The sequence below is a fragment of the Sinocyclocheilus anshuiensis genome, unplaced genomic scaffold (assembly GCF_001515605.1).
Source record: "Sinocyclocheilus anshuiensis isolate Anshui unplaced genomic scaffold, SAMN03320099.WGS_v1.1 scaffold1563, whole genome shotgun sequence".
Taxonomy (NCBI): Eukaryota; Metazoa; Chordata; class Actinopteri; order Cypriniformes; family Cyprinidae; genus Sinocyclocheilus; species Sinocyclocheilus anshuiensis.
This window is the reverse complement of record NW_015552706.1, coordinates 692,923-706,040: the sequence shown is the minus strand read 5'-3', so window position 1 is coordinate 706,040 and position 13,118 is coordinate 692,923. Positions and strand designations below refer to the sequence as shown.

Here is a 13,118-nt window from a genome sequence, read left to right as displayed (position 1 = left end):
TTTAATGGCTTTTTTATTTATTTTAATTATTAGTGGGTACAGCCCGAATTAGGGCTGTACCCACTAATAATTGAAATTATTTCTCTCTCTCTCTCTCTCTCTCTCTCTCTCTTTTTCTCTCTCTCTACGGGTAAATCAAGCGCATTTAACACGGATAATAAATTGCTTATTGTGTTCAGGCGCTCAGTACGGTAGAATTACTTCAGATTTGTGAAGAAAAACATATACTTCGATATACGTGAACTGAAACATAAATCGTATGTGTGGACGAGTGAAATACAACAACTGGTGAGTATAATTGTTCAGATTGTACGTGCGGGGGTGTGTTATGTACGTCACCAGTTTAGAGGCGAAACACTTTTCTGATTGGACACACCCTCCCCCTCTCCATTTTGTGAGAAAACGCATATTAGCTTCAAGTTGCTGGTCATAAAAACTGTTTCTTTGTTGTTCGAAAACCGGATATCGAATATTCAATGTATTATCATCGAGAGGTTTAATACAATAGAGGAAGTGATGATATGAATCAGTCAGGTAGTTCAACAACAGCGTGTGCATTGAATGATGACCATTCCTTTACTTAGGCTACTTATTTTTCTTTCTTAATTTATCTTGTCTTGTTTTATCTTATTGTATGATTGTAGCCTACGTCAAACAATTGTAAGTCAAAGCCACTTTTCTTTAGTCTGTTAACCAAACTTAACTTTTCAAAAAAGCTTGCATGATTAAATATTGCAGTGGTATTTTAATTAAGTGGTAAGCTAATTATTTATTTTAAAAGTGCTTTATTATGCGTTTAAATTGCATAATTAAATTTGCTTGTGTGTTGCTATCAAATACTTTGTTTTTGTTGGAAATCACTGTCTTCCTAAAGGCTTCAAATATGTTGTACTCTTAACTTGTACACTATGTATTTATAAGAGATAGAAACATCTTCATTCAATGAAACTTTAGTGACTTATTTTATTAGGACATTAGATCATACTTAAACTTTGATTTAAACTTTGAAACATGATTTGAGAAACTTATTTTATTGTGAGGGGCTTGATTATATCAGATATACTAATTATTTACCATTGGAATTGTATGTAAAATAAAACACTGCTTGTAATATAATGTAAATAAATAATATTTATTTATTTGCACGCAGCATTTAAATCAAACATTTCTATAAACCCACATGTCTTTTTGTGGGTTTGATCAACAGGTTTTCTTTTTAAGAGACATCTATTTTCAAAAAAGACATCTAGTTTAGATGAGATAAACTGGAAATATTTGTAGATATGTTTATACATATTATAGAAATTAAAGAGAAGACAGTTTGTTCAAAAATTGCAATTATATATATATGTGCAACTAAACGGTTTCAGGAGTTGGAAACAACACATTAAACATACTGCCGGGTCTTCATTGTGTTTTACTGCTTAGATTAATAAAGCTGGATTTGCAGGATTTTACCAACCCAGATTATGATGTGTTATTGCTAAAACAGCAGAGAGGGTCTCGCATCATTTGAGTGGCATCATGGGAAATCACAGGGAACTGCCAATCGTTCTCAACTTCCTCCAAGAGGGCATAAATGGCATCACTTTTAGCCAGTATTTAGTTTAATCCCAAACATCTGCTTTCAAACAGTATACCCAATGCTGTTTAAGACAACTGTAACATGTTGTTAAAAAAAAAAAATATATATTGCATAAAACTATTTGCATGGTCTTTACATTGAAATTGTATTATTCCTTATTCCAAGAGAGGGATAACAAAAAATTCTATTTTTGAAAACTTTAAATCAGATTTGAATCTGCCGTTTTGTTTTGTTTGTTCTGGCAAAAGTATGCAGATAACTGCTCAAGCTAAGACTGAAATCAACGTGTTTTGATTACTTTTTGTAACATTTGTGTTCTCATATTTGTTCATGCATAAAATATAACAAAATTTCTCATATTTAAAAGGGATTCAATTCTCTTTTTAACGGTTTAATTGAAAGAATTGTTTAAAGTGCTACTTCCAATCCAATATCAAAAAATGGTCAGACACTTGTATTTTTTAAAAGTTAATTATTTCATTTACAATTGTTCTTAGTCAGATTTAATTAATGATTAATGATCAAAATTATTTATTTTCAGATTCAGTTATTACTACATTTAATTTATAATTGATAAAGTCTGAAAAGTTAATAAAGATTGTAAAGATCTATCAGTATTTCCTTCCATGATGAGAATTGTATATGCAAGCATGAATATACAAAAGAAGCAAGAAAACGCATATGGAAACATTCAAGCAAACCAGAAATAATGAAGTCTTTACCTCTTGCACTCTTAGACCTTCTTCTGAAAAATCCTTGAGGTGATCATGTGGGTTGCACAAATATGCATACTAATCTGCCTTTCTTGTGATAGAAAAAAAATGAAAATCTATTTTGGGTCATATAAAAAACTTTAGCTCTAATTTTGTTCTATAAAAATCACACAATAAAAAGTAATTTACACACAATATTGTTGTATTCCTAAACCTAGACTGCATTTCCACAATGACACAATGTCTTATTGTGGTTATTATTTTTTCTTATGTAACATTTGTCACTTTTTTTCTATGTAAAGAGGCTGATTAAAAATGCATCACCGATTACACAAAAAAATTTTAACTGATTTTTTTCAGCTTCAGTCTTCCCTTTCCAAGTTTAAGCCTGACCTTGCCTCTAGTCTCTAGTATGCAAATGTTGCTTTCCAAATATTAACTGTTCGAAAATATTCTAAGAATTACAACAGAAACTTGCCTTACAATTACATACATAGGCATGTAAGCCAATGAGACAACACTGGACTATATGCATGAGGTCGGACCAAAACTAACTTAAGCTTTGTTTATCAGGTTTAATTGTGTTACTTTGTGTCTTTCTGATTTTTTTTTACACCGTTCATTAGGCTATTTTCTCCAAAAAGTAACCTTAAGTTACTGAAATCAACTGAATAGCATGTAAACTGTAAATAAACACTTTCACACTATTCTTAGTGTCAGTCTTGCTTCTTTTCAGAACTTCCTTCCCACCACGCTTTGTTCCTCTGAGTAAGATCCAGAGCCTTATTGCTAAATGCAACATGACACAAAAGAAAACACTCATATTTTACAGCATTTAAAACCACTGTTATCAATAAAATAATTATTTAGTGTAATAAACATAGCAACAGTTTTCACTTATGCACCATCAGACTCTTAAATTCCTTGTTGTCCTGGATGAGCTCCATGCCTGTGGTCCTCCTCACCCAGAACAGAGATGCCCTACCCCCACACCAGCTATTCCTCATCCCCCTCACAGTGTGTGGTCAGGTCACAATCTCAAATCTCAGAGTACCTCTTAAACTCACAGGGGGTTGTATTGACATGCCAATTCCTTCACAGGACCACAAAGTGCACCCCCTTGCAACAGTTACTGAGTGTAACAGGACTATGAAAAGAAATTCATATCTCTTGCAATGCAGTTTTGCATGATTATTGTTGCCATTATAGGCTACACACGCATTAGACCAAATAACTTTAAAGCTAACTGTACAACCACTCACAAAAAAAAACCTGTGTTTAGGCAGAGGCCATTAGATCAGTGACTCCTTTAGTTCTTAGCAGATCTACCCTGCATGTCAGCTGGTGTTGCAGCAGAGACATCAAGCTATGATGTGCAACTGAATGCTCAATCTGTTAAAATTCATATACGTCTAATAGTGAATTACCTACGAATGGCCTGGAGACACGACAAAGAGCATACGTTTATGAATGGTGGTGAATGAACATACAAATCAGGAGGGTAATCATCAAATCAGTCTTTATTTACATTGTAGTAAACCTTGCGCGAGAGAACCTCGAGATGCGTAGGCCTAAGTGCATCAGGGAATGCTTCATATTTACCCAGACATTAAAAAGACACTAGTGTGTAACAGACGTGTTACACAATTCAGATATGCACACAACATCTTTAGTCAACTCATCCTTGAATTAGACAATTCCTTGCGAAGTTGTGCTTCGAGCCCGTCATGTGTGATTTAAACATACGCGAAGCTTAAGGAACTAATGGAATGGCTTTCGTGAGGGTCTGCGCGCTTATTTCAGTTAGAATGTTGGTCTAAATACATTTCATTGAGCAGCAGTTCTGGACCATCGTAGTGTTCTTGCGAGGCGTGCCTCGCTTCTCACTCTTGCTGTAATGGACGGGGAGCCATTTTCTCACAGAGAGTCGGTACTGCCGCCACGTGTACAATTTGAGAGCCACGTAACAAAAGTAACCGCTTGAAAATCCCATTTGATTTGCGTTTAACTCATTTGAATGGGGATTTGTGGTCAGATTTTTCATACACGAGTATAACGCTGCAAAATCCTCGCAATGAAACATCATACACCGCGTGTACACACAATAGGCAATGCAACAGTTGCTCACTTCCTGTTGGCAGGCGGTATCCCCGACGCTAGGCCCTGGCCTGCTGTCTTCTCATGACTCGGTTTGACGCGACATGGAGGTGAGCACGACAACTTTCGAGATCTCTGTGGAAACGTGTCCCTCGAGCTTCGGAGAACTCGCTGCTGGAGCTGACCTGTTACAGTACAACTGGATTCTGCGTTACCCGCACTGACAAGAGCCGAATTAAAAAGGATACAGTGTTTAAATAAAACCATGCATTGAATATGTGTCTTACTGCTTAGTATTTACTCCACCTCAAAAATGTTTGCCATAAACTTTGGTTGTAAAACTACTCTAATTAAATATTTTACTTCGCCCTGGTCGTGACTCACAGCTAACAATGTCGCGTAGGCTACATAAAGGCCATTAGTTTTAGTATTCGAAATACGTGTTTCATGATCAACTTTAGCCACTTGCGTAAGGCTACAGACTAGCAAGCGACTATGAAAAGGGCAAGGATAAGAAAAGCAGCCGAGCGACATCAGAGGGCTTTTATTTACACGTAGATTCTTTTACAATTTATGACACCAAATGGCCTTTTTGTCCTGTAAATTGTCTTGTTGAAATCCGAAATGTTTTTGTGCATGTATAAACAAAACGTTAAAACACGTTGAGCACACAAGTAAAACTGGAGCATGTGTGGGTTAGTATGAATCTGTGTGCATACAGAGCATATACGGTGCAATGTACAGAAAATGTTCCTGTCTTTCCAAGCACAGCTTGAGAGAGAGAGAGAGAGAGCGGAGGACCGGCCCCTTCTCTAGCCACTCTGAGACCACGTGGTTTCTTCTTTGCAAACAAAAAAAATTAGTAAATTCGACTCGGTTTTAGAGGCGGTGCCATCGCCGAGCGGTAGGATCTGTGTGACAGTGCAGGGTACAGCTTTAGGTTGAGGGGCAGCGAGAGGAAAGCCTTTCTCCCGATCCCGCTAAATACTCGCCACTATTCCATCGTAACAAACATCAGCTTAATTCAAACTGATATCATTTCTACACCGTGCTGGGAATTCGCGAATGTTGCTACAGTGAAGAATATTTACCACTCGCCTGCAAGACTTAATCAGACTACAACGTTACTGTTAGTCGAACTTTCCCCTTTTTTATTTTGGATTGTCTTGCAGTTTGATTTTTTTTTTCCCTCCCCGTTTTTAATTCCAACCGGCTGACATCTACACGATTTTGTAATCTGCGCGTCTCTTAGTCCTTTTTCAAAATTAATAGCGTTCTGCCGAAAAGTTTTATTTTCATTTCTGTTTTTGTGGGGGAGCGCTAAGAGTTTTTCCACGATGAACAAGCTATATATTGGAAATCTCCATGAAAACGTGACCGCAGAGGACTTGGTTAAAACCTTTGAAGATAACAAGATCCCATACTCTGGACAGTTTCTCATGAAAACTGGCTATGCGTTTGTTGATTGCCCGGACGACCAATGGGCAATGAGAGCGATTGAAACATTTTCTGGTGAGTAAATTGATTTTAATGGGCCTTTCGTTGCCGGTTTTCTTACGAAACTTACCCTGGTTAAGCTCCCAGCAGTGTTTTGGTTGTTTATAATTCAATTCCACTGTTTTACTAAAGATCTCGGGTTTTTATTGTGAAAGAGAATCAGTTTCTACTTTTTGCCATTGAAGTCAGGGCAATGTAAGACACTATAGTGCAAAAGTGCCTGAGACACTGAACTTTTAAGAGCAGAGGGTTTGCAGACACTAAAAGCATTCAAACACACGACATTACTTTTTTTGCTCTGACAGGTTTAAAACGTGCAGTGTATTCTACTGTAACAAATAGCTATATATTTAGCGTGATTCCGATTGTGAACCGTAGGACGGAGTTCTCCTAATCTCAATCTTTAGGTTTAGTCCAACCTACCCGGCACAGCTATAGAATCAGGTCCCACCCCTCCCCCTTTTGGCTAATAGGCCAGTGGAGCTAAAATGAAACGTGTTTCGCGAAGCCCCTATTGAGTTAACAGGCACACTACTAAGGGAAACCTTATTGCCTTTAATATATCCGACCATGTAGCATTCTTACATGCAGACTTAAACAATGCCATTTCACTGCATCTGTCCCACTGACCACAAAGTCTCTTCTCGGTTCTCCACATAGGCTATGTAGCATGAGACGTGTGCTCTATATAGCACGAAGGTCGCCATGCAGATAAGGATCCAGTTAAAACTATCCACCACATGAAGTCATGCACGGTCAAGATTTAATCTTCAGCTGTTCTTTTTATCGCTATATGCCTCTTAGGTCTCAAGTAGGCACGAACAACAAATAATACCCTACACATATGGATTCTGTCAAACAGTTGACGCCAATAGCTTGTGTAGCCCTGACTAGTGAACCTTGAAAGCGTCCTAAGAATTTTGTCATTTGACCTGTGCCAGCTAATTTTTTTATTTCAATGTTTTTTTTCAATGTTGCTTTTTATTAACACCTACCCTAGCGACCACAACACCTCAAAAGCTCGTTTAGGCCATTCGCAATGCAAGTTATACAGTAAAAAATACAATTTCTTCACACGGAGGTATAACGAAACATACATGGAAATCTTTGAGGCACATATTTATTATGTTTTAGTTTTTAAAGTTGACTTAGGGCCATTTAAGTAAGATGGTGGTCTCTTTTGTGAGTGGGATTAAAAAAAAAGGAAAAAAATAATAATTTCTTTCCTGTTTCCAGGTAAAGTGGAACTTCACGGCAAACGAATTGAGGTCGAACATTCTGTCCCTAAGAAGCAGAGGTATTTGCTTTCTCTTGAATCGTTCAACAATTGTTAGCTTACTGTATATAAAAGCTGAATGTATAGCCTATATGTCATGGCGGTGGTACAAATATGTGTACAATGTAACCAGTACTTCGCTGTGTGCTTAAATTGTGGATCTGTTTGGTTGTAACACTCAAGTTGTTGTTACTTTGTAAGAGTCTAGCTCTCTGTATACGAATATTCTTTGTTTCTCTTCACGTGACGGATCTTATAGTGCTTGGATATTCAAGTGGCATATGCTCGTAGCATTACACCACGTGCTGTTACATTCATAGTTACTACGGCGCTGTATAGCACTCATCTCCTACGTTAGGCATATGCGTGCTGTTTTGTCAAACATATAACAATGCTGGTCTCCGTGTCATTTCAATCACTTGTTCCCTGTTGATTAGGCCTTGGCCTACTGCAAGGCCTAGGCCTCGGTGCTTGGTTCGTTTAAACAATTCATGCAACACAGATTTTGTTTTCTAGCCCGCTATGGTTTTAAAAGCTGCAATTACTTTGCAACACCATCGTTGTTCGTACTTTTGTTACGGATATTTAAAGGGTAGACTTTGTAGGGAACGCCGCTTCAGGTCAGCGCAGGAGAAACAAAGCGTAGCCTATATTTATGGCTATGTTCCATAAACGGTACAGTTTGAAAGATTTGTCTAAATGATAATTTCCCCGTATTTCTGCCGTTAGTTATGAGTAAATGTGAATATCAGAGTAACTTTTGCTGTTTAAAATTAAAATGATCTTCAGAAATCTATTTATTTGTGTTCTGGGGAGTTTGCATGGCGCGCAGAAGACTCTTTATGTGGAACAAAAAGTCTCCCCCTTCGTCCCCACCCAACTCAACGCTGCTTCTTACCTCTTTACACCCTAAATGCATTTTTCCCCGCAACCATTCGAGCTACACCTGTTAACCTGGCGTATAACTCGATGGTATTGTGTTTTAAAACGTTGCATCCTGTGGATAATCTTTGTGGTGAAACGATATGTGCTAAAGAATATAAATAAATAATTTGCAGTTAATATGTTAGATTCTGCTTCTCATATATGTTTGGATAATTCTGTGGTAGATACGTTGTTTTGATGGACCGCTTTCTAACCAGTTGAACCAGCTCTTTATTCGTGTTCCCCTGCTTTACGCGCTTTAGACATAAATCTGTTGACAGGGATGTTGTGAGAAAACGTATGCTTTGGATATTTGATATTACACTCTACCTATGATATACCTGTTTTTGGATTTTTGCATTTTTGTTATGGATAAGCATTACGCGTCTCCAAATGTATATACTGATAACGCGGACTTTTCTTAAAATTATTCTTAATTATTTTGTAACAGATACACGTTTAAAATAGATCTTAATGGCATACGTTGTGATTAGTGTTGGGAGGCCAACGTTACACTGGTAGTATGACACGTGGTCGCCTTCAGTGTGAAGAGTATCTAACGTCAGCAATTGAGAAAATGGCGTACAATGTAGCCCTCTGTAGAAGGCTCCATTTGAAAGCACTGGGGCAATAACGTGAATGGTTGCAGATACATATTTACAAATTAATTTGATAGCGTCATGTAAACAGTTTACTGATCTGCGAGCTAATCCTCAATATAATTGCTAGGTGAGGTATTTTAGCTAAAAATACCTTTTGCTCTTAAACTCACATATTTTGCCATTTACGTTTATAACTTAAGGGACTTTTTTTTTCTCCCTGTGTGCGTATGATAATTTTAGAATTCATATAGGCTAGTCTGCTCTGGTGAGACGCTGAGTGGTTCTTTTGATTTGAAAATTCCAAGTAACCAGAACGCACGTGCGCACACACAAAACACAACCAGAGTTGTGGAAAATGCATTAGAAATGTTAATTAGAGTGGAACTGTTACTCGTCGCCATTTTGATAAACGTCTTTGTGGGGCTGGCCTCTGAGGTGCGGGACTTTAAAAAGGAGCATACACCCCCAGGTCAGCATATATGTTGATTTGACCCTTTGTTATGTTGTATGCTTATGTGCTGCTTGAATTGTTACTCTGAGCAACTCAAATATATATATATATATATATTGCATGATTTGTGCATGGACACATTTTCAGTTGCTTCATTTGTTGGTTTGGAGAAGTGTGAATGCAGGATGAGTAACAAGATTTGGGGTGGGGTGGATGGTCAGAGCAGCTCCTTTCCTATTGTGCACACTCCTTGCGTTTGGTAACATGGGGTCTGTCTTATGTAATGCTCGTAAGTAAAATAAGAAATGTGTTTTGTTGAAGACATTGTTGAAAATAAATAAACTTGTCAAAACATAAAGGCCACCAATAGCTGATATCAAGAGCATTTTTATTCAGTTGTTTAAAGTAATGTGCATGTAAGGTAGTTGTTGGAAAACTGAAATTAAATGTGTGCAAAGAATAGAGTGAAGACCATAGAGGGTGTAGTGAGAGTAAGCCATAATGGTTTGTGCATAGAGCTGTGTGGGCGTCTCCGTCTCTCACGCCTTGAGTTTCTCCCTGCTTTATGTAATGTTGCATTGGTGTGACGGGGCCATTTGCAATGGCTTGATGGGCCACTTTTGAAGTTCTTCGGCAGGAGCGATATAGAGACAAGGGGAAGAGCCACACCTTTATGACAATACCGGGTGTTAAAGTGACATAAGGTGTCAGAAACCCTCTCTCAAAGATGAATATATTAACCGCAGAGTCTTGCTGTCACAAGGCAGCGTGAACAGGTGGATGGGACTTGGCTTGAAGTTCAAATCATTGGTTGGCGCCATTTTGCAGCATGGCTGCCCAAGTTGCTGTGGGACGGGTTTCAGGGTCTTGCCTGATTCAGATTTGTTCATTTTTTTGCACCATATCTAAAATGTAAAATGATTCAATTTTGGAACAGATTTAGAACATTTACATATTTATTTAAATTGTAAATATCGAATAAATTTGACTTCTGTAGTAGCAAATAAAATAAGTTAACGTTGTGTTTAAACGGTTGACTTTTCTCAAAAAATGCTGCTGTTTGTGCTTCTTGGACATAATAAGAATTACTTGCAAATTCTCAAGCGTAATTTTTTAACCTAACCTTTTGTTTTCTTTTGAATGTTCAGATAACATTGTGGGTATTTCCTCAAAATGCAGTGCAGTGTGTTAGTCTAGGTCTGCATGTGTTTTTGTTTTTTAGTGTGTGTGTGGGAGAGATGTGAGACTAGGGGTGTTTCCCAAGGGGAAAAAATGTTCATGGTGGTTTACCCCTCTGAAGTATGGGCCCCCTGCTTGCCCCATCCCCCCAATGACTCTTTATTTCTCTGGTGAACAGGCCGTTCTGAAGGCGTCGCCATCATAAACACTAGTGAAGGGGGGGGGTGCCCCTTGAACCGAAAATTCTTTACATTTTTCTTTCTCCTTTTTTCCCCCAAATGGGCCAATGCCTGGCTCATAGTACATATGATGTTGACAGAATGTTGACACAAGCGACTTGAACTGATTACTAGTGTTGTCAAAAGACCCGGTATTTCGGTACCAAGTCGGTTTAATAAAAATGTTGTTCAATTAGCATATTTTTGTGTTTTGCTTTGGTACCGAAATTGGTACCGAGAACCGTGGATTTTCACTGGTATTGGTACCGAATACTGAAATTTTGGTACTGTGACAACACTACTGATTACTATTCATTCAAGTTCTCATTGCATATTTAAATGTATTTTCTGCTAGTTTAGGGGTGAAATAAATGAGTGTATTCCAAATTGGTTTTGTTGCACTTTAAATAATGACGCTATTTTGCACATTGTTCTTCATTGGATGTGTGTGTTAAAATGCTGCTGGCTTAAATTCCTGCACTATTTGTGCTCCTGATCCTGCTTGGGTGAAGCAAACTCATGCACAACAAGCAAAGCAATTAAAATGTTGATTATTCTACTTATTTAGACAATATTTTATATTTATCCTCTTATATATTTGAATGAATAGTGTTAAAACTGAGATGAAGTTTCTAAAAGATACTGACTAGCAAGTTGTTGGTTTTGACCTTACTTTGTGAGCTTTTTTATTTCTAAGTGTTAGTTCTAGTTTAACAGTGTGCTCAAGAAATGTCTTCAAATCACACACTTTGTCATTTGATTGCCATCTCTTTTTAGTGACTCGTTCATAACTACTTTGCTTTTGCGAATATATAAAGGTGTACAGGTCACTCAAAGCAATCCTGTTTTCCTGAGTATTTCCTGATTCACACATGGCCAAACATTTACTGTAGCATTTGTGGAATTGGGTTATAATAGAAGAAAGCTGGCCACCATCATAGGATGGCGAAAACTAGGCTTGGGACATTGTTATATGGCTCCTTATGATTTCTTGTGATGCCTCAGACAGTTTTGGTGTCATCTTCCCAAAAAAAACAATTAATACATGCTCCTATTAATAGCTTTACTCTTTTAGTGAATTGATTGAGCATATAATTGTTCCTTGCACCTACAAATAATTAGAAACTAAATTAATATCCAATTAGGTTCCATTTGTTTTCGTACATTGCAACAAATGGAGAATTATTTGAAAGCTCTTTCTCTCTCTCTGTTACATTAATAATTCAAAAAGAGAAAAAATTTAAATTTAAAATTTAAAAATGAGGATATGAGTCAAGTCCTACAGAATCACATTACTGCTGTATTAATCATCACAAGAACGTTACACCACAACAGGGAAGATGTAACGTATTTTCTCTTTAGTGACCATCTCCCCTCTGTCTTTGTACAGTATCTATAAATAATGTATGCATTTATATAATGTATCCATGTATGTAATGTGTGTTTTAGAGAGCTGTGTGCCAGCAAATTATTAATTGGATGCTGACCTGCCATTGCTAGCTGTTCACACCGAATACACAGAACATTTTGTAAATTCGAACTCTTGAAGTCAGCATTAAATGCAAATTTACCATTTATTTTAAGTGTATGTTATTAATCTTATTGTGAATGATTCATCCATGCATATGTTTCATACAAAAAAAATTACCTGCAATTTTGAATTAAAATATCATAGCTGGGTTTTCCAGTGAAACGTCAGACTTCTCTCTGGTGAGGCATGCTGAACTTTTCCAGTCGTTTAGTCCACTTAAACCCTGCAGTTGCATTCAATGCTCATTTCAAAATCCGGCTAACAACAACCGATGGATAGAATTTTTTTTAAATTTTCGGATCAATCATTACACTTGTATGTACGACATAGTAGGGAAAAAAGATTGACAAGTATTTTAATGTTTGTTTGCATTAAGATTAGTTTAGTCATTTTTATTTTGATTTGTCATTTGCACAGTCCATAATGTTCAATCTGTGTGCCTTCATTAGCTGAGGAAGAGTTACTTTCTGTCAAAACATTCATTAGCGAAGTCCACATATTTATTTTTTTGTTTAAGTTCTTTCAGTAGTATGAGAGCTAGCATTCAGTTGTCAATATATAAATGAACAAAAACAGAAGTTTGCAGTTGTTTAATTGCTTGATTTTGCTGTTCACCATGAAAATTCATCATAGGTGTGGAAGCATGAAAGTGACCGAGAACCTATATATTCACGTCTTTACACCATTCCCCTTCATGAGGCCATAGAGATCAGTCAACACTGTTCTTCTCTTTTTATGCTATTTTCTCTCTGTATCCCTCTTCCTCCTCCTCCCTCTCTTCTTCCACATTGCAATTCCCTCCTTACGAGTCCAAATCACTTAAAATGGAGCCTCTAGATCACATGGCCTCATAGCAGGCATGTGCTGGTATGGTCATGCTATCCTCCCTTTACACACACACACACACACACATGCATTTTAAAAGCACAGAAAGGGGGGAGGGGCTGGCAACACCCCCCTCAGACATACATGGAGTCATACCTTCCTCTTGCAGGGTATAGAGCGTAGGCCTTCTCAGGCGGAGGAGAGCTGCCATGTGTACACA

At 37.4% G+C, this 13,118-nt stretch overlaps 1 protein-coding gene across 3 annotated transcripts in view; it reads left to right on the top strand.

Moving 5' to 3' along the window:
• Positions 1 to 5,518: 5,518 nt before the first annotated feature.
• The window catches only part of LOC107667758 (insulin-like growth factor 2 mRNA-binding protein 1), a 35,738-nt gene continuing 28,138 nt past the window's right edge, over positions 5,519 to 13,118 (top strand). Inside the window, exons 1-2 of one of the 3 annotated variants that reach the window (XM_016459477.1) lie at positions 5,519 to 5,907; positions 7,129 to 7,189. In XM_016459477.1, the coding sequence (XP_016314963.1) occupies positions 5,733 to 5,907; positions 7,129 to 7,189 (236 nt within the window). In that variant the 5' untranslated portion in view covers positions 5,519 to 5,732. Of the gene's footprint in view, positions 5,908 to 6,524; positions 6,648 to 7,128; positions 7,190 to 7,805; positions 7,844 to 13,118 lie in introns of those variants that run through there. The other 2 variants (XM_016459478.1, XM_016459479.1) reach the window with 2 other exon arrangements.